Source organism: Hemicordylus capensis, chromosome 11, assembly GCF_027244095.1.
Source record: "Hemicordylus capensis ecotype Gifberg chromosome 11, rHemCap1.1.pri, whole genome shotgun sequence".
In the NCBI taxonomy this organism is placed as follows: Eukaryota; Metazoa; Chordata; class Lepidosauria; order Squamata; family Cordylidae; genus Hemicordylus; species Hemicordylus capensis.
This window is the reverse complement of record NC_069667.1, coordinates 18290498-18318034: the sequence shown is the minus strand read 5'-3', so window position 1 is coordinate 18318034 and position 27537 is coordinate 18290498. Positions and strand designations below refer to the sequence as shown.

The following is a 27537-nucleotide window of genomic DNA, read 5'->3' as shown; positions in this document are numbered from 1 at the left end:
ATTTGGATGGGTGACTACATGTAAGTACTCTCTGCTGTAAGAGATTTCCTTTAGGGGATGGGGCTGTAACTCTGCTTGTTCACAGAAGACCCCAGGATCACTCCCTGGCAGCATCTCCAGGTAGGGCTGGGAAAGATTCCTGCCTGAAACCTTGAGAGCTGCTGCCAGCCAGTGTTGGCAATACTGAGCTAGATGGACCAATGGACTTTGAAGAAGGCAGCTTCCTATGTTCCTGATTTTAATTCTTGAGGGAAATATCAACTCAGGAAAGCGCCTCCACAAGGAAGGTCTGTTTCTCCTTGGCCTTTAAGTGGGAGGATGCACCGAACTTCCCTCATTGGGTGTGACACTTTAGCTAGGCCATAACCCTATAAGAACATAAGAACAGCCCTGCTGGATCAGGCTCAAGGCCCATCCAGTCCAGCATCCTGTTTCCCACAGTGGCCCACCAGATGCCCCTGAGAAGCTCACGGTCAAGAGGTGAGGGCACACCCTCTCTCCTGCTGTTGCTCCCCTGCAACTGATATTTGCAGGCATCTTGCCTCTGAGGCTGGAGGTGGCCTATACCCCTCAGACTAGTAGCCATTGATAGACCTGTCCTCCATGAATCTAAACCCCTCTTAAAGCCATCCAGGCTGTTGGCTGCCACCACATCTTGTGGCAGAGAATTCCATAGATTAATTATGCATTGTGTGAAAAAGTCCTTCCACTTGTCGCTCCTAAATTCCCCAACCTTCAGTTTCATGGAGTGACCCCTGGTTCTAGTGTTGTGAGAGAGAGAGAGACTAATTTATCCCTGTCCACTCTCTCTCCTCTATGTATAATTTTATACACCTCTATCATGTCTCCCCGTAATCGCCTCTTTTCCAGACTAAAGAGCCCCAGGTGGGAAAAGCATCTGCATTCTTACATGACGAAGGTTCCAAGTTCCCTCTAAGATCGGGCGGAGAGAGTCCTCTGGCTCTCCAGTACTCAAACCACAAATGCTTTAAAGTTCCAATTTCTATTCATACAAAACACTATTTACACAAATAGGTTTCTGGGCACTTAAGAACAGCCCTGTAGGATCGGGCTCAAGGCCTATCTAATCCAGCATCCTTTTTCACACAGTGGCCCACCAGATGCCTCCAAGAAGTCCAGAGGCAGGGGGTGAGGGCATGCCTTCTCTCCTGTAGTTGCTCCCCTGCAGCTGGTGGTGAGGGGCATCCTGCCTCTGAAGCTGGAGGTGGCCCACAGCCACCAGACTAGTAGCCATTGACAGACCTCTCCTGCATGAATTTATCTCAGCCCCCTTTAAAGCCATCCAAACTGGTGACCATCACCACATCCCAGGGCACAGAATTCCACAGCCTCGTAAGGAAGGTGCTCCCCTGATCATCTTGGTTGCCTTCTTCTGCACCTTCTCCTGTACTACAATATCCTTCTTAAGATATGGTGACCAGAATTGTACCCAGTACTCCAGATGTGGCCGCACCATAGATTTGTACAAGGTTGTACAAATCTGTTTTCTGTGTGGGCAAAAAAGCTGCCCTATGCCCCAAGTGCCTGATTTATACAGGTCTCTACATGTGCATTTGATTTTTATTTTCTAGAGGCATCGCATAGTATTTATCTCCACAGGACTTAATCATGCCAGCTCCAGCTCCGTGTTTAGGCTGTCCAGCTCATTTTGAACTCCCTTGTTTAGGGTCCAGAACATCTGGTGAGTGTCTTTTGGTGTTACAGCCATGGAGGTGAGAGGGAGCATTTTGCTTTGGAGAGACAGCTGGGTTGGAGTGGAGGTTCTTGCAATGTCTTGCTTTTCCCGATAAGCCTCCGTTTGGAGAGTACTGCCTGGAGGGTGGTTCTCATGTGGCACCTGGCACAGGGTGGCTTTTTGCGAACACATAAAATAGTCCAAGGGCAAGGCCCACAAATTTTGGCCACTGACACCATCTCTGGACAAATGCTCATAGTGGTTTTGGGCAACATCTACCCCACCCCCAAAGTGATGGAAAATAGGTGAGAGCATTGTTGAATTGACATCTTTATCTTGTTATCACCCCTTATTTCCATTAGGAACATAGGAAGCTGCCATATACTGAGTCAGACCATTGGTCTATCTAGCTCAGTATCGTCTACACAGACTGGCAGCAGCATGACTTGTCCCCTTAGCTAAGCAGGGTCCACCCTGGTTACATATGAATGGGAGACTAGAAGTGTGAACACTGGAAGATATTCCCGTCAGGGGATGGAACTGCTCTGGGAAGAGCAGAAGGTTTCAAGTTCCCTCCCTGGCTTCTCCAAGATAGGGCTGAGAGAGATTCCTGCCTGCAACCTTGGAGAAGCCGCTGCCAGTCTGTGTGTGAAGACAATGCTGAGCTAGATGGACCAATGGTCTGACTCAGTATATGGCAGCTTCCTATGTTCCTATGTTCTCCAAGGTTATAGGCAGAAGTCTCTCTCAGCCCTATCTTGGAGAAGCCAGAGAGGGAGCTTGGAACCTTCTGCTCTTCCCAGAGCGGCTCCATCCCCTGAGGGGAATATCTTACAGTGCTCACACTTCTAGTCTCCCTTTCAGAAGCAGCCAGGGTGGACCCTGCTTAGCTTGCTACCACAACACCAGCTCTCCTCTGCTGTGACATCATTGATAGAAGTTTAAGAACATCAGGCCCAAGGAGGCCCATCTAGTCCAGCATCCTGTTTCACAAAGTGGCCCACTAGATGCCTCTGGGAAGCCCACAGGCAATTGCTCAGGGCACATCCTCTCTCTTGCTGTTGCTCCCCTGCAACTAAATGCCTATTCAGAGCCATTTTGCCTTTGAGACTGGAGGTGGCTTATAGCCACCAGACTAGTAGCCGTCGATAGACCCGTCCTCCACAAAAAGTAGCTTTTGTGTTTTTAAAACTTTTAAAAGCTCTTAAAATGCCATGGCAAATCTGGCTGCTGGAGGCCCGATGGTCAGGACAATGAAAGCATGGACACACTGAAAGCTTAAAAGCCTCGTCGTACCGTAACCTCTTTCCCATCTCTCAGGGAACAGACCTTGTAAAAACACACACAAGGTGCATTCATCCCTCAGATGGTACCAACCACCCCAGCTGGCTCCTGTACTAAAGATATTGCTGTGAAAAAAGCGCAGCGTTGACCCTTCTCCTTGACATCAAAGAGACGCCCTTGGAAAAGCTTCACAAGGCTCACATTCAGGTAGGAACGCTCACCCTACCACGAGTGTTATCACTTTTTCCATCTGTGTGTAGAATGAGTTTTGTTCTGGGCAGTATCAAGGCAGTGTGTGCACACATGCATTCCTGATTCAACCTGAGCGTGATCTAAAAATGAACTGAGTGCACGCCTTAGAGGGAACGCTGCCCACCACATGCATGTCCTTCTCATTTGTCCGCAAAGTCCGATAGGTCTGAGTTCTCAGAATCCTCTGGCTTGTTAAGTAAAGACACACTTGGCCAGACCTCTTCCAAGGTTGTGGGAGCAGTTATAGTCACTGCTAATTGGGTGGGAGACATTAAAGTAAAGGTAAAGTTGTGCCATCAAGTCGGTGTCAATGCCTGGCGTCCACAGAGCCCTGTGGTTGTCTTTGGTAGAATCCAGGAGGGGTTTACCATTGCCTCCTCCCATGCAGTATGAGATGATGCCTTTCAGCATCTTCCTATATCACGGCTGCCCGATATAGGTGTTTCCCAGTCTGGGAAACATACCAGCGAGCATTTGAACCGGCAACCTCATGCTCCTTAGGCAAGTTACTTCCCTGCTGTGCCATTAGGTGGCTTACCTATGGCTGATATATTTTTATTTTATTTTTTTACATGTTTATACCCTGCTCTTCCTCCAAGGAGCCCAGAGCGGTGTACTACATACTTAGGTTTCTCCTCACAACAACCCTGTGAAGTAGGTTCGGCTGAGAGAGAAGTGACTGGCCCAGAGTCACCCAGCGAGTTTCATGGCTGAATGGGGATTTGAACTCGGGTCTCCCCGGTCCTAGCCCAGCACTCTAGCCACTACACCACGCTGTCTATAGTGTGTGCATGTTAGCCACATGTAATACCCTTGCTTGTCTGTGACCTGGGCTGTATGTCGAATGGGACAGCAGAATCCTGAAGAGTAGACTGTACCATTTCAAACCCCAGCGAATCACATTTTGAAATGTTTTCCCTCCGTCAAACCAGCCAACCTGCAAATATGAAACTAACACACTAGGTTGAAATGTTTTAGACACCACTGTGCCTCACTGTGCTAATTTTCCATTTGCAGGGAGTGTTTTGTTTTGTTTTAATACAAAATAGCGTTTTAAAAACACCATTCCCCTTCTGTCCTCTGAAGTGGCACAGTCCAGCCCCCTGTAAGTGATTCAGAATCGCCCATGAAGGGAGCAGTTCAGTCCATGTCCAGCGATGCCCCCCTACAAGTCTATTCAGAATCAAATCTCCTAGGTCAGTGTGCGTAGGATGCAGCCCGAATCAGTAACTGTGGCATCTGGTGTAGTAAAATCTGGCAAACCCAGGGAAGCCACCTATAAGGGGCTGCGTGGGGCTTCCGAGGACCGTATCCGTCGAGACTGTCCTTTCCAAATGCAGCATTGTCCCTATTATCTTCTGCTGCAAAGGAATATGGGTCCTTGCATTTTTATCAGCATTAAGTGCACATGGTTAGGGATACCAGGGGAAGAGGATTATTGAAATCTCAATATACAGATGTTAACCAGGGCCCAAAGAGGCATCAGCAGAGATAAGTGTTCTGTTCCCAGGGAGATTACACTACTCTCGCCTCCGTACAATTACATCCAGTTGGTCCCAGTTTGCATCAGTGACTGCATCCCAGATTTCCTTGTGGAAGAATTCAGCATTTGACAAGGATAAGCATCTATGTAGCTCACTCAGTATTGCTCGATACGATATCATGCTTGGGGCAGCAAAGAATGCTCACCAACATCCTAATTGTCTAGTTTTGCAATCCAGCTTCTCTGAGCTACCTCCATTGAGTGAAATCCTCAAAGGAGCATTTTGATTGGGCAAGATGACCATATGTGAGGAGGACCATAGGAAGCTACCGTAGACCACTGGTCCATCTAGCCCTGTATTGTCTACACTGACTGGCAGCAGTCTCTTTCAGAGATCCTGCCAGGGATTGAACTGGAGACCTTCTGCATGCAAGGTAGACGCTCTGGCACTCAGCTACAGCCCAGTCCTCCAAGGTGGCATGCATGGGTCTCCCATCCAGCCTCTGCCCACATCAAGACCTGCTTAGCTTCAGCAAGGTAGCTGTTTTGTGTGCCATTAGATCATGGTCCGAGATCACGATGAGGCCAAGGTGCATCACAGAGCACTTAAGATAGATGGGAATGAAAGCCCCCTGAAGAAACGTCCGTCTTCTATGGCGAGGCTGGTGGCATGGGGCATGTAGGCAGCCTGGCCAGGAGGCACAGTAGGAGGAAGTACACAGAGGGCTGAAAGATCCGGGACCTAAAGAACAAGTGGGTGGTAGGGACACAGACAGAGACGGAGCCATTTTTATTTGAAGCAGCCGGACAATTCCGATATCCTTGGGAGGCTTGGAAAAAGTCTGGCTTCAGTGGGATGTGGATGGCGGCCCTTTATTAACTGTGCACTCACGGCTGGGTGTGTCGTGGTACTCTTAATTGGATCCCAGTGGAACTTTGGTGTGGGTTTCCAGAGGAGCCGGGTTTGCTGCTTGCTCACCAGAGGGCGATGTTCTCTGTAAAATGCAGGGAGATCAGAGGGGTAATCCTAATCTGCCGTGTTAAAATGCACCAGCACTGCACTCTGACCCCTCCTGTCCGATATCATAAATGACACTTAAAATTTTAAATGCATAGCAGCTACTGACGTTGAAACAAGACCCCTTAATGTTGTGATTGGTGACTTTTGTTCCTCTGGTGGATGCAACTAAAACGTACACGTTCGCTGCTATTCCCCAGCAGAAGATGCATCTTTGCTGTAAAATGCACGAGGGCAGGCAGTCTCAGATGTGATTCCCCAGATGTTATTGGCTTAGACAACTCCCACCAATCCCAGCTGCAGTGGCCAAACTCCCTCTGGGGACCCATGTTTGAGGACCCCCGTGTTAGAGAATCTACAAGCGAAATTGAAAAGGGGCCCCACACGAGGAGAAACAAAAAGGCCACTTGCAAAACCACCTCCTGCTTTTCCACACATGGGTGTTTAATGAACAATTCATCTGTGCTATTTACTTTGCCAGAGCAGAACATACAGTGTTTTTCAACCTGCCGAAATCTCGAATGGCTGGAGGCCCAATTGCATATACCTCTTCCCAGGAACTGCGTGGGTAAGACACAAGAGCTCAGCTCTTCCATAACAGCAGGGCTGCCCTGGCCCAAAGGGCTCTCTTCCACGGCTAGGCAGAGGGGTGGCCAGTGATGAAAAAGCAGGCGCCACAGATGCTGAAGCGGATGGAAGAGGACAACGCAGCTGTCAAGGTGCTACCTTTGGAGAGACAGCCTGCGTTGTGAAGTGCGGGCATTTCCCCGTCAATGTTACAATCATTTATCATAGATGTAAAATACAGTCGAGACGGAGAGATCCGAAAAGGCAATCCTGTTAGATGACGGGGAAAGGGAAGGAGCATCAAGGCACAACCCCCCCTGGAACTTCTTGTGTGCAAGTCTCAGGGAAATGGATCCCCGTTTTCCCCTATGGGGACTGGGTGTGAGAAGTTCCCGGGGGACTGCGCTGTTCATCCAACAGGGGAGGTCAAGAGCTCAGGAGCTGCTTGAACATTCTAGTGTGTCTTGCTCTCTTTTTGGGCCAAAATGGCTCTCCCCCCGCTCCTCCCTCCGGGACTCCCGTAAGAGGCAAGTAAGGCAACTCCAGAAAAAGCAGTCAGCAGAACACTGTCCGTACTCCTTCAGGGGCAGAGGAGCCGTCAAGCAGCCGCCCCCGGTGTGCCTCTTCTGTACAGCACGGCACCCTCACCCCCCTCCCCAAAAAAGCAGCTATCTAAAAATCATCCCAATTTCTGCATTCATTACAATATAAAACTTAAATTACAGATTTTCTTAAAAAAATATTACTAATATAGATTTCCCATCTTAAAATGCCTTATACATTTACAGTACTTATATAACTATTTCAGTTCTGGGCTGATGAGGTGCAAAAAAGTGGGGGGGGGGAGAGAATGACCTGAAGAGTTAAACTTGGGTCAACACACAGCAAACTCCCATTAGGAAGTTGGGGGGCAGATGGGGAGGGGCTAGAACAGGTAGATTCATAGTGCAAATTGAAAAAGAAAAGGAAAGAGGAGAGTGCAGAACTGCACCGCGTGACATTCCTCAAATGTAAATGAACAAGACGAAGTTCTCACACTGTACATGCAATAAGTTATAACAGGGGTTCTCAAACCCGGGTCCCCAGATGGGGATGGACTTCAGCTTCCACAAGCTTTGTGGCCATAGTGGCTGGGGATGATGGGAGCTGTAGTCTAGCATCCTCTGGGGACCCGGGTTTGAGAACCCCTGAGTTATAGCAAGCAAAATGACAAGGTTGGAACATTCCACAATTTTAAGCTGGTGACCGGAGCTGAAGGCAGTGGAAAGATGGACACTGGGGATGCCTGCTTCGAAGTCCAGCGGCCATGGCGTTTCAGCTGGCGGCGTCACGCCTTGTATTTCTGTTTCCCAGTCTCGCTTATCACACAAATATGCTGAAACGTGGAAAAGACAAGTGTTGTGTGAATTAGGACCTTAAGAGCAAGGAATTCAAACGTTTTGCCAGTGCTTATCCCAAGCCACTCTTAGGGTGTGTGTATCTGAATCCGGTCTAGTGATCTGAATAGATACGCCAGGATTCTGTCTGAGCCCAGGATGGTATCATGCATTGAGCTCCCTTGAAGTTCAAGGGGGCAAGGTCAACTGGGTGTAATCTGGGACATACCTGGTCCTTAGTAAGGACTAGACCGGCTCGTCACCCAAACACTAGAATCCACCAGGGAGTAGGCTGAGTGCCCAATCTATTGGTGTCTTAAGAGTCTATTGCTAACTGGCAAAAAGGCACCTTTTAACATGGTGATTCTCTTTATTTAGCAGGGGGAGAGCAACTGGCCCTATCCACCCCCAGCACAGGACCTCCAGTGACTGTTGCTGGTGTCTGTCTTGGGTTTCTTTTTAGAATGTGAGCCCTTTGGGGACAGGGAGCCATCTTATTTATTTATTATTTCTCTGGTTGCATACGAATGGGAGACTGGGGCCACTCTGGGAAGAGCAGAAGGTTCCAAGTTCCCTGGCAGCATCTCCAAGATAGGGCTGAGAGAGATTCCTGCCTGAAACCTTGGAGAAGCCGCTACCGGTCTGTGAAGACAATACTGAGCTAGATAGACCAATGGTCTGACTCAGTATATGGCAGCTTCCTATGTTCCTACCCTTATTATTTTCTCTTGTAAGTGAATAGCTAGCTCAGCCTCTATGATGATGATGATAATAATTTCCTAATATTACATGTACATGCCATTTTTCAACAAAAGAGTTCCTAAAGTGGTTTACATAGCAAAAGGAATGGTAAAAATGGTTCCCTGTCCCAGACAGACTCACAATCTTTAAAAGAAACACAAGACACGAGGATGTTATGCTGGGCTAAACAAGAATAGTTGCTCTCCCCCACTAAAGACAGCAGCCCCCACTGGAAAGGCTGCCTCTTTGCAGTGATTACAAAATGGATCCTCACTTCCCTGCTCCTCTGTCGAGAAACCACTTTGAGCCTGGCTCCTCTGCCTCTCAGGAAAATGCCACATGTAACTTCCAGGTAGACAAAAGTCTAAATCTCAATCTCTCTATGGAGAGCCAGCGTGGTGTAGTGGCTAGAGTGCTGGACTAGGACCGGGGAGACCCGAGTTCAAATCCCCATTCAGCCATGAGACTTGCTGGGTGACTCTGGGCCAGTCACTTCTCTCTCAGCCTAGCCTACTTCACGGGGTTGTTGTGAAAGAGAAACTCAAGTATGTAGTACACCGCTCTGGGCTCCTTGGAGGAAGAGCGGGAGATAAAAAGTAAAATGAATGAAAAAATGAAATGAATAAACTGGGGCCAGAGGGTAAAGGAAGCTCTTGACTAGGTCTGAGGATCACTCTGTTCCAAAGCAGAGGGCTGCTTCTGTCCAAACCCTTGCTCTTTATTTAGCACGTCTCTTCCCGTCACTAAAAGGAGAAGTGGAAGCTTGTATCCAGAAGTACGGCTAAAAGGGTTGGCGCTGGAGGGGAGAAGGAGAGGAGATTCCTCTTGTTTTTTAAACAAAAGAGGTTGATACTAAGCATTGATACTTACATTCAAATCTCTGAAGTATTCATTATAATCTAGAGCATAGCCCACGACAAACTTGTCTGGCACTTCAAACCCAACAACTGAAAAAGAACAACAATTCAGCCATGTGTTAAACTTAACTGGCATTTGGACAGTCAAGTGGAATCATCTGGGCCATTCTCAGTTAATAATGCAGCACCAAGACTCTATTGGCATTGCTTAAATATATTTCATTTATTATTCATTGGATTTCTAGACCTCCTGATATAGAAATCTCTAGGTGGATATAATTCAACAACATAATATAACAATCTTAATTAGGTATTGGAAACCAGGTGCATTTAAATACAGGTAATATGGGGAAAATGGCATTTTAACAGAGGAAACCATCTTTTTAAAATGTTAACTCTACTTACTATACCATGCCTGAAAGGGAGTGGAGAATAGGATTCCAAATCAGTGGGAACACCCCATCCCATTTCGCTGGAAGTATATTAAACACTGCCAAAGGGTTAATTTGGTCACCCTACTCTGAGTCCTTCCAATAAACCCTACTTAAACCTACAGGAAAGAATGTGGGGTACAGGAAAGATCTATATAAGCCAGGTCACATCCCCCTATCTGGATCTGCTTCACGTCCTGCTGTCCCACCTTTAATATAATTCTAGGTGCTCTTGAACCTTGCAAAGTTTAATCTGAGCAAATGAAGCATCTCCCTCTTTCCACGCAACTCCCAAATGTGCTTGGAGCCTTCTAGAAATCAAATAAATCAATAAAATAGTGGTTCTAGCTTATACATTTTAACACCTATGTAATGCTTGCATAACATTTACTTACAGTCAGGCCGGTATCCTACACTTCGAGGTGTTCTTTTGACCAACAAGCTGTGGAAGAGATTTTCAAAAAAGGAAGGAAAAAAGAACGTAGGATTTAAATGCATAATTTAATCCATTCAGTATCCTTTCATGCTGGCTGCACACCTCCACATTCAGTTCTGCTTGCCCGCCCCTGCTCCCAAGTATATCCAAGTTCAAGGACCAGGACCAAGCGTTAGAAGATTGTCAAAAAAAGACCTCTTGGCATCCCTCTAGGTTTCAGTGGCTTAGACCTTGACCTGAGGCAGGAGTTCGCAAGCTCCGGTCCCCAGATGAGAACCCTGGACCTGCGGGCTGGAGGAGGAGCCAGTACGGCAAGGTATTCTCTGACTACATTACAGACACTGTCCTACAGACAGCAGAGTGGTGCAAAGTGCAGAAGGGGAAGTGGGTGGGTGGCAGCTCTGGGCGGTTCGGTCTCCCCACTCCTCCGCACTGCCATGACACTTTGGTAGCCGACAGCGGATACAGACCCCTCTCCTCCTCGGCAGAGGAGCCAGCTCCTGTTCAGACAAACCTTGCGCTTCGCTGCGATGGCCTTTTATGCCCCAATTCTGCTCAAATGGCTTTTTACATACTCTTTTTATTGCGGCCATCTTCTATCTGTCTATCTATTTCTCTGAGGCATACCCGCCGCTAATCCCATGTGTGGCAGCTCTTGCGAGAGTTTGCGAGCAGCTGCTGGAACGCGGTGGCGATGGGTGGGCGGTGGCCGGGAAATTCTGTAACATTGCAGACATTGTACTTTGTGAACCTGCTTATTTGGTGTGTGGGAGATTGTGGGGTGGGCAGTTGCCTGGCTGTATAAAATTTCCCCCAACTCTTCTCTCCGTTTTTAAAAACAAGGCACACCGATGCTGCAACCCTACGCTTGCTTCCATAGGGAGAAGTCCTCACAGACTTGTTTCCATGCATGGGGCTGTCCTTTCAGCGTGCACCAAGCACGGTTGGAAAATGAGTAACGTCCTGTTCAGGGAGCCTAGGATTGAAGGTGTTTCTGGTGCCTGCTTGCTTTTGATAGCTTCAGCGAGCTGTATCTGGGTTTGATACAGACGCAAAGGACTTCAGGCTGGCTGCTAAAACGGAAAATGTCAAAGCTGTTCAAGAGCTGGACAATGCAACACCATAACCCCGTCTAACTGGGCAAAGAGGCACCTTTTAACGTGGTGATTCTCTTTTATTTAGCAGGGGGAGAGTAACTGGAAGGAAGGAAAGCAGTGGCCAGGACGGCTGGCAGTGAGGGAAAGCAGACTGGGAGGGGGAGAACGGATTGGGGCTGAAGATGAAATGGAGATGGGAGGGGGGAGAGACATGGAGAACTTGGGGTGCAGATGTTCTCTGCCGGATCAGCTATATTTTGACTGCTCTTATACGGTGTTCTACTTGCCCGGTTCTTATGTAATGTGTGCAGTGTGTATTCTCAGGTAGTTGGCTGCCTACTATAGGTTGGAAATGTGGGATATAAATAAACAATCTCCCCTCTCGTACAGCTGCACTCGCAGGGTACTGGCGGGCTGTCCTCAAGGTACACGGAAGCAACTGATCTTCTTGGCCTCGCCCTCTCGAGGTTGCCTCAGGACTTCCGAGCACAAGTGCCCCTAGTCACCTCCAACAGACATGCCTGAGTGATTTTATGGCAACAGAAAGGGCCGAGACGTTGCTTTGCCCTCTGCCTATCTCTAGTTCTGATAACAGAAAACTAATCCCAGAACCCTAAAGAGGCAGGAACATAGGAAGCTGCCATATACTCAGTCAGACCATAGGTCCATAGTATTGTCTATACAGACTGGCAGTGGCTTCTCCAAGGTTGCAGGCAGGAATCTCTCTCAGCCCTATCTTGGAGATGCTGCCAGGGAAAGAGCTTGGAGCCTAGATGCTCTTCCCAGAGCGGCTCTATCCCCTAAGGGGAATATCTTACAGCGCTCACACTTCTAGTCTCCCATTCACATGCAACCAGGGCAGACCCTGCTTAGCTAATGGGACAGTCATGCTTGCTACCACAAGACCAGCTCTCTTCCCATAGAGGAAACTCCTCGATGGTTTCCTCTCGGGTACGGACTTTCTCAGAGTCACAGACACTTGGGAATCTGTCAGGAATAATCAGGATTCATTGGCTCTAGAGAGTCGCAAGGACTTTGTTTTAATCCTGCTTTCCCCACAAAGCAAACAGTACTTTGAAGCCAATTACAGGAAGACCAACACAAAAGTTTGCTTAGCAAGGTAAAGTCATCCTGATAAGGCAAGTGAAAAATGAGAATGTGTGCAAGTGACTGAGAAGGGTGCAGGAGTCAGCATAGTAAATGCTGAGGCTTTATTTAGTAGAAATGAAAAATGTAGATGTTTGCGGGGGAACAGGATCCAAGCTGGTGTGGCCTGTCTTCTGAGCGGTTGTGGTGTGAGATCTGGCTGTGCTTTTCCTTTAATGGGTTTTAAAAAAATAAAAATAAAATAAGCATTTCTTATTTAGACTTTAAGAAGATGTCATATTTAACAACCATTAATAAAATGCTTGTCCCTGAACATTATTTCTGTAGCAAAATACCAGTCAGCAGAAGCGAGGAAAGAGAGGCCGTGGAAGACTCCGTTTTAGAACAGATCAAATTAAAGAGTGAAAGGTGACCCCCCGCCCCTTGGGCTTATTAAGCCTTCAGTGAGTTTATAGCCAGAACTGATCCTAAAAAGGGTCTCAACAGATATGCAAAAATCCCACTCCACACTTATGCTTGAACATTCTGGGACAGTTCTTGGGCAGACAAAAATGCAGTCTGACTGATAGTAAGCAAAACATACCTGGCTACCTTTACCATCTTTGGGTTGTACTGCTTGAGCAAAGACAAGAGAGTCTTCATTGTCTTACCAGTGTCAATTATATCCTGAATAATTGGGAAAAAGTCAACCTTGTGAAGGAACGTTATAGTAAAAGAAGCCTTTCAAATGTCCAATTGACAAAACAGAACAAAACAGGTAGGAACTGATATTCGGATTCATCAGAGGTGTGAAAGTAAATGTGAGGAAATGGATGCAGTTTCAGAGTCTGAAATGCATCCCCTGCTAACTGGGCAAAGAGGCACCTTTTTAGTGGTGATTCTCTTTATTGAGCAGGAGGAGAGCAACTGGCCTTCTCCATCCCCAGCACAGCATCCCTCCAGTGGCTGTTGCTGGTGTCTCTTATGTTTCATTAAGCCTAGTCCTGTGAGCCAATCCTAGGAACCATCTTTAATGTGAGCCTCTGCAATTATAAAAGCATTGTCAGAGAAAATACTAACGAGCAACAGCTGAATTAATCACAATGTGATTAAGCAGCATCAATTCAACAATATTTTCTTGATTATCCATTTAGAGAAAAATAAATTGATGTGCAAATTAGAAGTGTTGTGTTGGCAGCTACTAATCTCAGGGAAAGTGACTTGAGTGTTTAGAATCACTCTCTCTCGGGAGATTCTACTCCACAGTGCCGAACACCAGTAGAGAGTGCAGGGACTGTCATCATTCTAGAGTAAAACAGGGCACACTTGTAAGGAAGCCAAGAGATCTTAATCATACACATTAAAGAAATCAATGCAAAACATAATACTTACTTCTACAATCAAGACATTCTAGGAAAGGGGTGGGGGAGAGAAAAAGAAAAACCCATGAGTAATTCAAGTCAAGCTTGGGTTCCAATTTATATTTATCTGGACGTTTTCAGATTGGTTTTCATTTCACATTTCCCTAATTAGCCAGCACACAAATACAGGCGGATACCTCATCTAGGAAAACAAACGAGCAGAAAATGGCTACAAATTGCGCCCCGTGGTTATACTGTCCAAGTTTCTAGAGCTCATTAGCACATTCTTTTGGACTCAAAAATGGAACGTTTGTTCAAGAGTAAGCTGCTAATCTCAATGTAGTAACATTCAGAATCAACTGAGAATTAGGAATAAAAGAGTTAATTTCAATCAGATGATATTACAATCCTGCTGTTTCTAATCATTTGCTATTTCTGAGCTGCTTTAGGCACCTTCACTTGGACAATGAACAAAAAAGCACTGAATATTCATGTGCAGAACCACCTTTTGAAACAACCAGCACCACATTAGGACTTGGAACAGAGAGTTTGTATTTTCAAAGACTTAGACATTTAGAGCAGAACCACCTCAGCTGCTTGGAATGTATTATGCTTGCACCTATATATGAGGGTGTGGGGCGGCATTAAAAAAAATCCAATTCAGGTAAGGTGTTGTGGTGTGGGATACATCAATCATCTGGCTGATCATTTCAGTCCCTAAGTCGGTCCCCAGATGTTTCTGGGCCACTGTGGATGGAGATGGTGGGAGTTGTGGATCAGCGAGAACCCCCACAACAGAATGGAAATAATTATTTTTATTGGGGCAAGAATTCCAAGCTGTGGGCTGAGACTGTGGCTAATGCATATAACCCGACATAGCTAGGAAGCTTGTGACATTTGGGCACCTCATGTACTTCTGTAATGTGCCCTTAGCATTAAGATTCTTCTTCTTTTTTTAAGAGAACTGGTTTTGAAAAATGTTGGCTCCACAAATGTGTCTCAGAAACTTAAAAATAAAATAAAATACATACTGCTTCTTTTGGAGATACAGTACCAAAAGAAAATGACATGGACATACCTTCCCAGTCAAGGTCGAGAGGTCATCCCCACCAATTACTTTTATATCACCAGTTGACTGGTCATTCTAATTTCAGACAGAAAAGAAAAAGTGTTAGGATTACAACCACCACCTTCTGAGAGCGAGGCTATTCAAAAGGCTGTAAGCCCTGGCCGGCATCATCCACCATACCACAGAAGGAATATTTCCTTAGCGATGCATCAAAACAGCACAGGGATGTAACCTGCACACAATGAGGTCCCCCGTCGCATTCTTTCTGCTTCTACCAGCCCTCCTGTGACTAAACTTCCCAAAAACAAACTGGCCAACTGTAAAGTGTCTTCTGGACACGGTGGAAAAAATAACTGTCTGTCTGGAAGATGTGATGTTTCCTCTTCTTTAACAAGGTGTCTTATAACGGCTACCAATTCAGGAAAACAGAGACAGTAAGGGCAGTATTAGGGACTGGGGTAGAGGGAAAGGGTAGCAGAAAGTAGCTCTTTTAAATAAAGGGATATATCCCATGCTGGATATATCCCATACTTTTAAATAAAGGGATCTATCCCATGCTGGCAAGGAAAGAAGCAGAATATCCAAGAAAGCCCCAAACACCCACTGGTGCTGATGATAATTCCTGGTAGGTACACAGGAGAAAGCTCTACACGTACCCTTACTTTTGTGGGCTCCGAAACATACAAGGTGAAATAAAATTGTCTTTACAAAACTTGCTCCCTCCTCTCTCTCTTTTAAAAAGAAATTAATCACTCACGCCACTTCAATGCCTAATTTTATAAAGCCCTCCTAATGCCATTCATTTCAACTCTGTAAACAATTTAATCACTAATTTCATAGTCAAATCAAGCAAATTATGTTTCTCATTTAGTTATTTCCACATTTCCCCCCTCATCTTGTGTACTCGAATCAGGCCCATAAGTAAGATGTGGGAGGAATTATAGGAGTACAAGGCCTGAACTGCAGAATTAATATTTTCCAGATGTTGCCGTTCAGATTCTTATTTTACTTTTTTCTTAGCAACATCTTTCCCCTTTATACAAGCAAATAGAGGTTTTAAACGTTTTCTGCAGAAAGAAGTTTTTAAGACACAAAATAAAAGCCAAGTAGATAATTTCCGAAGGCAAAACACAATTACCCCCCTCGGACCAATGCTTTAGTTACATGCTTGACATCAGTGGGTATTCTTCTACAGCTCCAGTGGTTAGCCTAGACCTCAGCTGGAAGAGCAGCAGACAGGGGATGCTTCTGAAATAATTACTTCCAGAGCTGTGCTGGTGTGTGCAAGGTTGCATGTAGCAGGCACATGTGTGTCTGTTTTGCTCTAAGCACGCACAATGTGAAGCTGCAGCCAATCATGCCTTCCTATTTGGTATATACACTTTGCTGCAAAGCGTTTGTGTCACTGCATGGGGTAAGTAAGTAAAAAGTGTGCCGTCAAGTCGATTTCGACTCCTGGCACCCCCAGAGCCCTGTGGTTGTCTTCTGTAGGAGGGGTCTGCCATGGCCTATGAGATGCCTTTCAGCATCTTCCTATATCGCTGCTTCCGATATAGTACCAGCGGGGATTCGAACCGGCAACCTGCTGCTTGTTAGTCAAGCATTTCCCCGCTGCACCACTTAAGGTGAAGTGCCACTATAATGTGGCTTCAGAAAATAAGCTTTTGGCTTGATCCTGTTCCTACTCTCTGGCCTTTGGCCCTGGACATTTCCTCACTTATAAAGGCGAAGATCTGCAGACCCGTTCGTCTGCCACAGGTACTCTAGTCTTATTGTTCTCCTCTAAAATTCAAAAAGGATTTCATGGCATGTTCTGACTTGCAAGGAACATATCGGTCAACTCTCTGATGAAGCTTCCTTCTCCTGAGCTCCATGTATACTTTGAAAGCACATACGGGCAATACTCTGAAGTTAGTTTTAAACCAGGTTATCCAAACCACCGGGATGAGGGGAGCGGTTTACACAACATTTAACACAACACAGGCCTCCACAAATCCATTCACCAAGGAAGAGTGCTCCAGGGTGCTCTGGTGTGGGCTCCTACCTCTGTAAGCCACCCAGAGAACAATTGGTTATGGGGCAGCCAACAAATAAAAGTTTATTGTCTCTCTATATAAAAGGCTAAGGACGATGTGGCAAACCTTGCCTACACAGTGCTTTACCAATCAGAGGTAACAGTCAGAAGCACCATGGTGATTGGGCAGTGTGGATTCCATATGCAGATAGCGGGGAGGAGCCTGTGATAGTTAAGGTCAGTTGGAATGCAACTGTTACTGCCTGGAAGATGTGCTTGATTGTAGAGGAGAGGAGAATCTAGATATGTGGATCTAGATATGTGAATCTAGATATGTGAATCTAGATATTCTATATTCTATATCTATGAATCTATATATTCATATACATATATATGAATCTATATATGAATAGTGGGTTGAGGTCTGCAAAGAGAGGGGTCATGAGAGAGGAAAGAGTCCCTTCAGGAGAAGGAGGCTGCCACTGTGCAAATTAGAGGAGGAAACAAGATGAGCAAGATCTATTAACTCAGGAAGAGAGAGAGGAGGGGAGAGAGAAAGGGTGAGGGACGGGCCTGGGCCTGTCAGTAACCTGAGGGGACTGAGCGGCCATAGTGGCAGTGGCGGCGGCGGCAGCAAGGAAAGGAAGGACCCGGTCAACTGTCGCGGCTGCTCAGGACTACCGAGGCCATTGGCGGAGGGAGGGAGGCAAGCGAGGGATGGGCCCAGGCCTGTCAGCGTCCTGAGGAGAACAAGCGGCCATGACAGCGGTGAGGGGGATGGAGCAACGGGATGGAGGAGGAGCAGGAGCATAGTTCAAGTGAGGGTAGGGAGATCTCTGAGGTGAGGGGAGCAATCAAGTACTAGCACGCAGATACCCTGCATGGGTTAAGCTATTATTATTATGACTACTACTACCAGAATGACATGCCCCATCCCAACTCTGGAGAAGGGAAAAGGGGAGGTCTCATAGCTAAGCTTTGGAGAAGGCAAACTGCTCTGCTACTCCCCTCCTCTCCAGCTGCATGCTTCGAGGGTTACTGGTTGCACTGGGCTTCAAAGCAGGCAGAAGTGGCCCACACGGACACAGCACCACATGAGATGCCCTCCTCCTATCCGGCCCTGCTCAAGATCGGTACACGCAGAGGACTTGAGGAAGGAGGGATCAGTGGTGACCACAAAATCATGGCAGGCTAAGAAGCTAAGCCATCGTCTGCAGACACACTTACACAATAGCTCTTCAACCTGATGAAGTCAACTGTCATAGGGATAGACTTGTCGCTGTTCCGGTTCAGGGCTTTGATGTAATCCAGCAGGTCAGCAAAGAACTTGTAGCCTCCCTTCAGGACACAGAGAGCAACAATATGATGCCCTCCCATGGCCTTCATGATTTCTCGTGCCAGTCTCTCTGTCCTGTGAAGAGAGAGATTTTAAGCCTGGAAAAGGCAAGCTACGTTACAGTGCAACACCCAGTGTTTAGGCGCTTTACAAATAATTATTATGATTGAGTGTATGTCACTTACTCCGTGCATCACTAATCTCCAAGGTTACACCCAGGCTTGGGAAATAACCGTACCAAGATAAAACAGGCCTCTTCACGCCATACTACTTCACAGTGAATATGACTATTTACTGGTCAGTGACATTTCTGCCTTTTCTCACTTGTCAAGGTTAATCTAATAGGAGCACTGCCAAACTCCCTTGATTTTATAGGGCAGCATGTGCCAAAGCAAATTGGAGCTTTTGCCTAGTTATTGGACAACTTTCAAAAGATATGAGCACACAGATTTTTAGACAGTAAATTCAATTCACTCTCTCAAGTGTATTACAGACTGAACTTGTCTGTCTGGTGTACCAGTAACCATCACAGTAATTCAGAAACAAGACCAACAAGCAGCAAAATGTCATATCCATGTTACGGCGTACTTACAAAATGTTACATGCAAGCATACCAACAGGGTACACTCAGCTCAGGTATTCCAGGGGCAGGGAGAGAGTCATGAGACAGACTATTATAGTTACTGGCTTACATCCAGATTAAGTTACTCATGAGTACTCTCATTGAGAACAGCACAAGTAATCTTGTCCCGTTAATTTCAAAAGCACTACTTATGAGTCACTTAAATCAAAATATGAGCCAGTGACTGTAACAGTCAAGTCCTTTGAATAGGAGGCAACTGAGCTGCGTCCCGATCACTACTCCATCCATCAGGAGGGCTCTGATTACCCCTTACAAGACTTAAAAGTAACCCAAGACGTTTGAGTGCCCCCGTTGGGACCCACTCTATTACACCATGTTTACATTTGATCAACTGTTATTTATGATTAAATCCAGAGACAACCGCCAGGTTTGAGAATCCGCTTGTTTTGCAATATCACCACTCTCACAATTTAGCAAAGCTTTTCGTCTGTTTTTCTAAATTGCTGAATTTTTATTATGCAGATCATTACACAACTGCAGATGTTGCATTCTATCTTCTCATAGCTATACAGGTGCTTACAAGCTACCATGGGAAAAAAACATTAATGCCCGGACTTCTTACTAGACAAAAATGTAGAGTGCATTTCACTTATAGCACAAAGGCTATAATTAAATTATAAATTATAGACACCTGGATCAAAAACTGGTAACAGTTTGCTAGAGATACAATAAATTAAAGCACAAACCACTAGGAATTCTTAAACCTCAAGTTACATCATCCATATAAACAAAGAAACACATGCTTTATTAACAGAAACTTCTGTAAAACAAACACACATAAGCCTTAATGGAAACAATTATTCAAAAATACTGCTGAAGTCAAACCAACCTGTCCATAATGAGTCCATGAGGAATGTAGACTTTTTCCAAATCTTCTGCATAATGTTTTGGTATGCAGAACAAGTCTAGATCATAACCTTGTTCATCATCTCCAATCTGAAAGAAAAATTAAAAAAGATGAGGTCACAATCAATTTAATACACAACCCCGCAGAGAGAGAGAAAACAACAAATAGACTAGTCCATAACCTGGGGTTATTTCAACATTCAGATTTATAAACTGAAAGGCTACCTCACTCAAACAAAAGGACAGCCCATCATATGAAAAGAAAAAGAAAAAAAGACTGTGCCATGCGTGGTGCAGTGTACACTGTAGCCAGTGTGGTGTCGTGGTTAGAGTGCTGGACTAAGATCGGGGAGACCTGAGTTCAAATCCCCATTCAGCCATGAGACTTGCTGGGGGACTCTGGGCCAGTCACTTCTCTCTCAGCCTAACCTACTTCACAGGGTTGTTGTGAGGAGAAACTTAAGTATGTAGCACACCGCTCTGGGCTCCTTGGAGGAAGAGCGGGAGATAAATGTAATAATAATGATGATGATGATGATGATGATGATGATGTGCCAGTCTTATACCTGGCAGAATTCATTTTCATCACTGAATGAGGAGGAGAAGCTGTAACTCATTGGAGAGGGCATACATGAGGCTTCAGGTTTTATCTTTGGTATTTCCTGCTAAAAGATCTCAAGGCTGGGAAAGATTTGTTGGCTTCTTACAGTCAGAAGCCAGTCAAGGCCCATTATGATACACCATTACAAACCTTGACTGGCAAGGCTCATCGGCGAAAGGTCCAATAGCTTAAGTGCTTGGATTGCCAGCTCTTCCTCCATTGCTGGGTGCAAGAGAGGAGCAGCAACCAGATCTCTTCCGGAAATGCATGTAGAGTGCTACTGTATTCAGGGATCTAAAGGTAAAGTGTGCCGTGGAGTCGATTTTGACTCCTGGCGACCACAGAGCCCAGCGGTTGTCTTGGGTAGAATACAGGAGGGGTTGACCATGGCCAGCTCCCACGCAGCAACCTCCCGCAAATCCTATTTTTTCTTATCCGAAGATCAGGGATCCACAGATTTAGACTGAGCACACTAGCCAGCCAGGCTTAGCACACTAGCTAAGGAAGAGAGGGGACTGTGGTCACACACCAATCCCCTCCCTCCCCTTCAGATCCTTTTCTGGCACACTGGCAGATCTCTCAGAAGAGAACCAAGCTGTCTGTCATTTGCCCGGGATATGGAAAGGGCAAGAAACAGCAACAAACTCTCCGACATTCAGAAAGGATTCCCGCTGTTTCTTTGCTTCTCAAAAAGGGCATTGGAAATTAGATCTCTGGGGAGGAGATCTGGACGGTTCTGGGTGTCCTGCTCGCCAGGGGGCTGGCGGGGTGGGCACTCGCAAGTTGGCAAATGGGTTTTTGTACATGCCCTAAGACTCAAGAAATGCACTAGTCAAAGACAATCTAGACACAACGACAATCTGCATCAAAACCTGGCCTCGGGATGGTAACGCCACTATACACCCGGTTATCACCAAGCATGTGCCAGGCACCACCCAAACAACATGCCTGTCCTCACAATCTACGTTTGGAGAAATGTGGAGCTGGCAAACACAACGAGGGGCTGAGAAAAAACAAGTGGCAGAGGAGGAGAGCTGGCTTTAGGAAGGAGGAGAGCTGGTCTTGGGGTAATGGGCATGGATGGTCTTTGCTAAGCAGGGTTTGCCTTGGCTTGCATTTGGATGGTTGACGACATGTGAGCACAGGGATATATTCCCCTCAGGGGATGGGGCCATAGCCCAGTGGGAAAGCCCACACTGTGAAGGCAGAAGGTTCCAGGTGCAATCTTTGGCTTCTGCAGGCGGGGCTGGGAAAGAGAGACTCCTGCATGAAAGCTTGGGGAGCTCCTGCCACCCAGCGTAGATTTTGAGCTAGATGGACTAATAGTCTGAGGTGGTATAAGGCAACTTCCTATGCCCCTATGAAGACAGAGCCAGCAAAACGAGGCTTTGGTGGCACAAGGGAGGCTCTGCTGAACAAGTGAGGCCAGAGGAAGGAAGCAGCCCGATTAACAGAGATGCTGTGGCTATTTTGGACATAGGAAGCAACGTGGCCAAAGGCACAGAAAAGGGCGTGGGAGAAGGCAACAAAGGGGGAACGTCGAATTACAATAAGATTTGGAGCCCCTGCTCCAGCGGAAACTCACATGATGCAGCCGCTACAGACTGAAACAGTATCTTTTTTGGAGGGGGGGGGAAGATTGCTCACTTTTAGTAATGACAACACATTTGCAATATAGTTCTCTTCTAAATCCAACCAAATTTACAGACAGCCACCATCCAGCATATACAGCAGTCAGTTGTTTCCTGCCAACTGAGCAAAGAGGCACCTGTTAAAGATGGTGATTCTCTTTATTGAGCAGGGGGAGAGCAACTGACCCTGTCCATCTCCAGCACAGCATCCCTCCAGTGGCTGTTGCTGGTGTCTATCTTTTCTTTCTTTCTTTTTTTAGGTTGTGAGCCCTTTGGGGACAGGGAACCATTTATTTATTTGTATCTATGTAAACCGCTTCGGGAACTTTTGTTGAAAAGCAGTATACAAATATTTGTTGTATTGGGAACTTTTGTTGAAAAGCAGTATACAAATATTTGTTGTATTCATGTGTCAAGGGACCTGGCTATAGTAAAGGTTTTACAGTGAGAATTTCCTAGCTGGCAAAGGCGCATTTCGAGAGCAACTCTTATTAATTTCAATTGGCCATAAGTCATATGAAAACCCTTACAGTTGTGCATTAGCTCCTAGGTGGACCCCCTCAGTCTTCTATGATTCTGAGTGCAGGGTTTTGAATGGATACTTGCCAAGTTTGTAATGTCGCAGCTCTCGGCTGCCGGCAGCAATGAACAGGCACACACACTTTAAAATATAGAAAGTGTTGGGTGTGTTTAAGTGAGAGGTCTGAAAGGAACAAGTAACGCGACTCATAAGAAACTGCCTGGTTAACTCCCACATGTGAGAAAGGAGTGAACACAACTGCTGAAATGGTTTCTGATGTCCTATGGGGACCTTAAGATGGAACAGAGACAGCTGTGATCCATAAATAGCAAAATTCAGATTTCTCAGGAAGCTTGGCACAACCCTGTTAGGTCCATGTTTGCGATTAGATCCCTCTAAAAACCATATTCTGGCCTTTCCACAGCACTGGGGGTGGTGTGTGCATGTGTGTCAGTCAGAGAAGGAAGTTCTAGTTGAGCACAAAACGTGGGGAAAGTGTTAACCTAAGTCTTGGGCCGAGATGGTGTTTCCTACTTACAGTGCCCTAATATGAGGGATTTTCCTCAGCCCTGGGTTACTTGCATATGTTGCCTGGTGGTGGTGCGTGCCACAATATTCTGTGCTGCCTCAGCTTAGTGAAGAGATTATGGTCAAGGTTATTCATTCATTCATTCATTCATTCGATTTCTATACCGCCTTTCCAAAAATGGCTCAGAGAGGTTTACACAGAGAAATAATAAATAAATAAGATGGCTCCCTGTCCCCAACGGGCTCACAATCTAAAAAGAAACACAAGATAGACACCAGCAACAGTCACTGGAGGTTCTGTGCTGGGGGTGGATAGGGCCAGTTACTCTCCCCCTGCTAAATAAAAGAGAATCACCACGTTAAAAGGTGCCTGTTTGCCAAGTTAGCAGGGGTTATGGTGTTGCATTGTCCAGCTCTTGAACAGCTTTGACATTTTCCGTTTTAGCAGCCAGCCTGAAGTCCTTTGCGTCTGTATCAAACCCAGATACAGCTCGCTGAAGCTATCAAAAGCAAGCAGGCACCAGAAACACCTTCAATCCTAGGCTCCCTGAACAGGACGTTACTCATTTTCCAACCGTGCTTGGGGCACGCTGAAAGGACAGCCCCATGCATGGAAACAAGTCTGTGAGGACTTCTCCCTATGGAAGCAAGTGTAGGATTGCAGCATCGGTGTGCCTTGTTTTTAAAAACGGAGAGAAGAGTTGGGGGAAATTTATACAGCCAGGCAACCGCCCACCCCACAATCTCCCACACACCAAATAAGCAGGTTCACAAAGTACAATATTTGCAGTGTTTCAGAATGTCCTGTCCACAGCTACCCCTCTCACTAAGACTCATTCAGTCTCAAGATAGCCACAGGCTTCCCAAGCCAGAGTGACCCCCTTTGGCCTTGACTCCACCCACAAGCTCTGTCAAAACCACTGACCCCTTCCATCTCCCCACAAAAGTCGGTAACCACTTGTACGTTTAGTGTTTAAGTATCATCCACGAATTAAAAGTAAAGTGTTTTAAGTTTCTGTATATATTGTAACTTGTTTTATGCTATTGTTAACCGCCCAGAGAGGAAAGTTTGGGGTGGTGTACAAATGTGATAAACCCCACCCAGCCAATGCTTCCCCTTCCCCTTTTGACCCCACACCCAACCAGTAGCTGTTTCCCCACCTCCTTCTAATTAGACTCAGACCTACCCTGTTCCTTAGCCTGAAAATCTGTGTAGGGAGGGACCAGCTGCAAAGGTGAGAGTGCATGGAGGCACTCTGCCCATGCCCAGAGGCATGTCTCCAGAAACCCTTCCTGGATCACTAGAAATGTATTTGGGCGGGGGGGGGGAGGTGAGTCCTCCTGCAAATTAAGGCGCTCTCACATTTCCTCAATGTATCTAAAAACTCCCCACACAGAGAACCAACAGTTTGCCATCTCCTCTTCTTTGGGGCGCCCCTAACACCACCCTAGAGTGTGTGTGAGTGCATTATGGTGCCCCCCTGCCTAAACGCAGCCCCCACTCCCACACACCCCTTTTAAACTCCCTCAACATAAGGTAACCCTGTCCCCCCACCCCAGGTCCACTGCCACGTTCACCTTCCTGGGGGCGGGGGGGGCGCACTGGAGCTCACTCTGTAATTCAGGACAGCAAGCTGAGATTTAAATTAACCTCTCTCCCCAAACCCCTCAATGCACCCCAATCCCTTTCCACACACCCCCTAAGTTAAACTCTATAGTCTCCCACTACTACCCACTTCCTGTGTGTGCCCCCAATTTCTCCTCCTAGAATGAGGTGGGGGGATCGGAGTCTAAATCAAACCCCTCCCCATAACCTAACCTTTTCTTCCCCTTCCCACATCAACCTCCAGCTGCAACCCCTTCTTGGGGTGGGGGGGAATCAGAATACATAACCCCAATTCTACCACCCCCACCACCCCTTGCCCCCTTCGGGATGGGGGGCGGCGAGAGCATCAAGGTCCCCAGGAAGCCCAGCCCCACCCTTCCTCACCCACCTTCACTTTCAAGCCCTTTAGGGTGGGGTGGGGGCTGAGGACCCGCCCCCCACCTCCAGGCAGGGCCTGGGATCCGAATCGGACCCCCCCCCATCTCGACACTCCTCTCTCAACACAGCCCCCACTCCCCCAGGTTAACCACCATTCCCCCAACCCCTAATATTATTTGGTGGGGGGGAGGAAAGCACCCCGACCCCCCCCCCCCGCTTCGCAGACTCCCAAGAGAGACCCCTCCCCTCCCCGTGCCAACCCCTGCCGAGAGGCCGAGGACCCCCCCACCCGCAGCAGGAGCGCGCTGCCCCCCCCCCCCACGCCCCACAGGGCCCGGCCCAGGCGGGGAGGCCTAGCCGGCCTGCTGCTGCTGCCTTGCGCCCTCTCCCGCCTCACCACGATGCAAGGGCTGCTGCTGCTGCTGGAGCTGGAGCCGGCCATGACACTGGCTGCGGGCGGCGGCTGCCGGCGAGGTGCAGGGACCTGCCGCCCGCTCCGGAGGGAGAGGCGGGGGTGGGCGGGGGAGGAGGAGCGGCGGCGGCGGCGGCGGCGGCGATGGCCCCGGCCTCAGCCAGGCAGCGCCGCCCCTGGCCGCCCGCCGCTTCCTCCCTCCTCGCCCTGCTGCGGCGGCGGCGGCGGAGGAGGGGGAAGAAGGCGACAACATGGCGGCGCCCCCGAAGGAGGCGAGCGGGACCCGCCACGAGGGGCAGGGACAGCCAGCATGGTCCTCCCCGAGAGAGAGGGACCCGCACGCCGCCGCCGCTGCGTCTGGTTTGCGTTTGAAGGGGAGCCCCGTGAGAGAGATTCCCCTTAGGAGATGGGGCCGCAGGCAAGCAGCACACCGGCAGCATGGGAGGAGAGCTGGCCTTGTTGTTGGGGCAGCAAGCAGGACTTCTCCCCCCCCCCCGCTAAGCAGGGTCCGCCCTGGTTTGCATTTGAATGGGAGACTAGCCGTGTGAGCCCTGGGAGAGATTCCCTTCAGGGGGATGAGGCCTCTTTGGGAAGAGCATCTGACGGAGGTTCCAGGTTCCCTCCCTGGCAGCATCTCCGAGATCTAGGGCTGAGAGAGAGGTTCCTGCCTGCCGCCTTGGAGAAGCCGCTGCCAGTCTGTGAAGGCACTACTGAGCTAGGTCGGACTCAGTGTATGGCAGCTTCCTATGTGCTGCTGCTGCTGCAGGGATGCAGTCCGGCACTCCCCCCCCGCTTGCAGGGTCTCAGCTGGGGTTGCCAACATTTCATGGCCAGAATCTAGCTCAGTGTTGTCTACACTGACTGGCAGCAGCTTCTCCAAGGTTTCAGGCAGGAGTCTTTCCCAGCCGTTCCTGGAGATGCTGCCAGGGATTGAACCTGGGACTGTCAGCATGCACTTCCGATGGTGGACTAGTGTCAGGACATCCTAAAATGAATGGCAGGGAATGCCCACTGAAATGCACTGGTTCCTTCCCAATGGCCATGGAATGCATTCGCATAAATTGAGACCCCATAGTCTGCCCCCGGAAAGACAATTTCTTACTTATATTTTTATTAATTAGAATTGCAGGCCCTTTCTCTGCCAAAAGCTTCCCTGCAGGGCTTTGGTCTCGTCACTTTCCTTCAGGTTGGCTAAAATGGGAATAATGGGAATCAATCCTGATTCCGGACATTTTGCTTTTTACATTCTAGTTGTGGACCTTCATTCCCAGGTGACTCACCAAAGTTCAAGTCTGAGAACCTTTGGGTTGCACCATGAGATCCACCTGGATGGTTTAAGTCAAACAATGGTGGGGTCTTCTAATGAGCATTTAATGTGAGGGAATTTTCTTGTGGTGAAGGTCACGCTCTCCTCACCCTGAACTATTGAGATGAGACAGGCTAAACCTCCAAATAAAGATAGGTGGATCGCAAAGAGGAAGCACATCTCTTTGAGATGGAGGCTCCTTTACACACACACACCCCATTTTCTGAGCACTGAAAGCAACACATTTTGTACACAGCCGTTACTGATGTATTTGCAGTGTGGCTGTGCTAATGCAATAGGGGAATCAATATTCAAAACACAAAGGTATATGAAATGCACTGGATGCCGGGATGTGGAATAGGGTGGCTTTATATTAATCAGATTTTCTAACATATTAACCTGGCATACCGACACCCACTATTGCCTGCTTTGCTGGCTCTCAGGAATCTCAAACAGAACTGTTTCTAGGAAATCTTTTTAAGTGGAGATGCTAGGGACTGATCCTGGGGATTTATGCAAATGAAATATTGAGCAGGGGGAGAGTAACTAGCCCTATCTACCCCCAGCACAGTACCTCCAGTGACTGTAGCTGGTGTCTCTCTTAGTTTCTTTTTAGATTGTGAACCCTTTGGGGACAGGGAACCATCTTATTTATTTATATTTCTCTGTGTAAACTGCCCTGAGCCATTTTTGGAAAGGCGGCATAGAAATCGACTAATTAATTAATTAATTAATTGCTCTACAGATCCTCCCATTTGGCCTTCATTGTCATTGTTATATGAAATTGGTTTCTGTTAAATATTTTGCCTAATGGACCAAACTCTCAAACACAATGGATTTTTCTCTCCGTTCAGTGTGTGTATGTGGTGTTCTTTAAATAAAAGTTTTTTTGCCACACAATTGTAGCATGAGATCAGGAAAGGTAGGGCAGCGCCAGCTCTATAAAAGCAGAAATAATTGCT

The 27537-nt window shown here is 47.3% G+C and overlaps 1 protein-coding gene across 2 annotated transcripts; it reads right to left on the bottom strand.

Annotated features, from left to right (window-relative positions):
* Positions 1-6156: 6156 nt before the first annotated feature.
* HPRT1 (hypoxanthine phosphoribosyltransferase 1) lies at positions 6157-25646 on the bottom strand. Of its 2 annotated transcripts, none has more exons than XM_053273863.1 (9): positions 25255-25646; positions 19577-19683; positions 17996-18179; positions 14764-14829; positions 13717-13734; positions 12929-13011; positions 10101-10147; positions 9288-9364; positions 6157-7675 (listed from the first exon to the last, which is right to left on the bottom strand). In XM_053273863.1, the coding sequence occupies exons 1-9, from the start codon at positions 25297-25299 to the stop codon at positions 7628-7630; spliced, it is 675 nt and encodes a 224-aa protein (XP_053129838.1). In that variant the 5' UTR covers positions 25300-25646; the 3' UTR covers positions 6157-7627. The 2 variants fall into 2 exon arrangements, with proteins under 2 accessions (XP_053129838.1, XP_053129837.1); XM_053273862.1 differs by lacking the exon at positions 25255-25646 and adding an exon at positions 24061-24881.
* Between the last annotated feature and the right edge of the window lie 1891 nt (positions 25647-27537).

Excerpts from the sequence above, each read along its gene's own strand:
- HPRT1 (XM_053273862.1), bottom strand. The coding sequence starts at position 24,120 with ATGCACTCTCACCTTTGCAGCTGGTCCCTCCCTACACAGATTTTCAGG. Across the intron at positions 18,180-19,576 it reads CATGGACTCATTATGGACAG|GACAGAGAGACTGGCACGAG; the intron begins GTTGGTTTGACT and ends CTCTCTTCACAG. Across the intron at positions 10,148-12,928 it reads AAGATGGTAAAGGTAGCCAG|CTTGTTGGTCAAAAGAACAC; the intron begins GTATGTTTTGCT and ends TCTCTTCCACAG.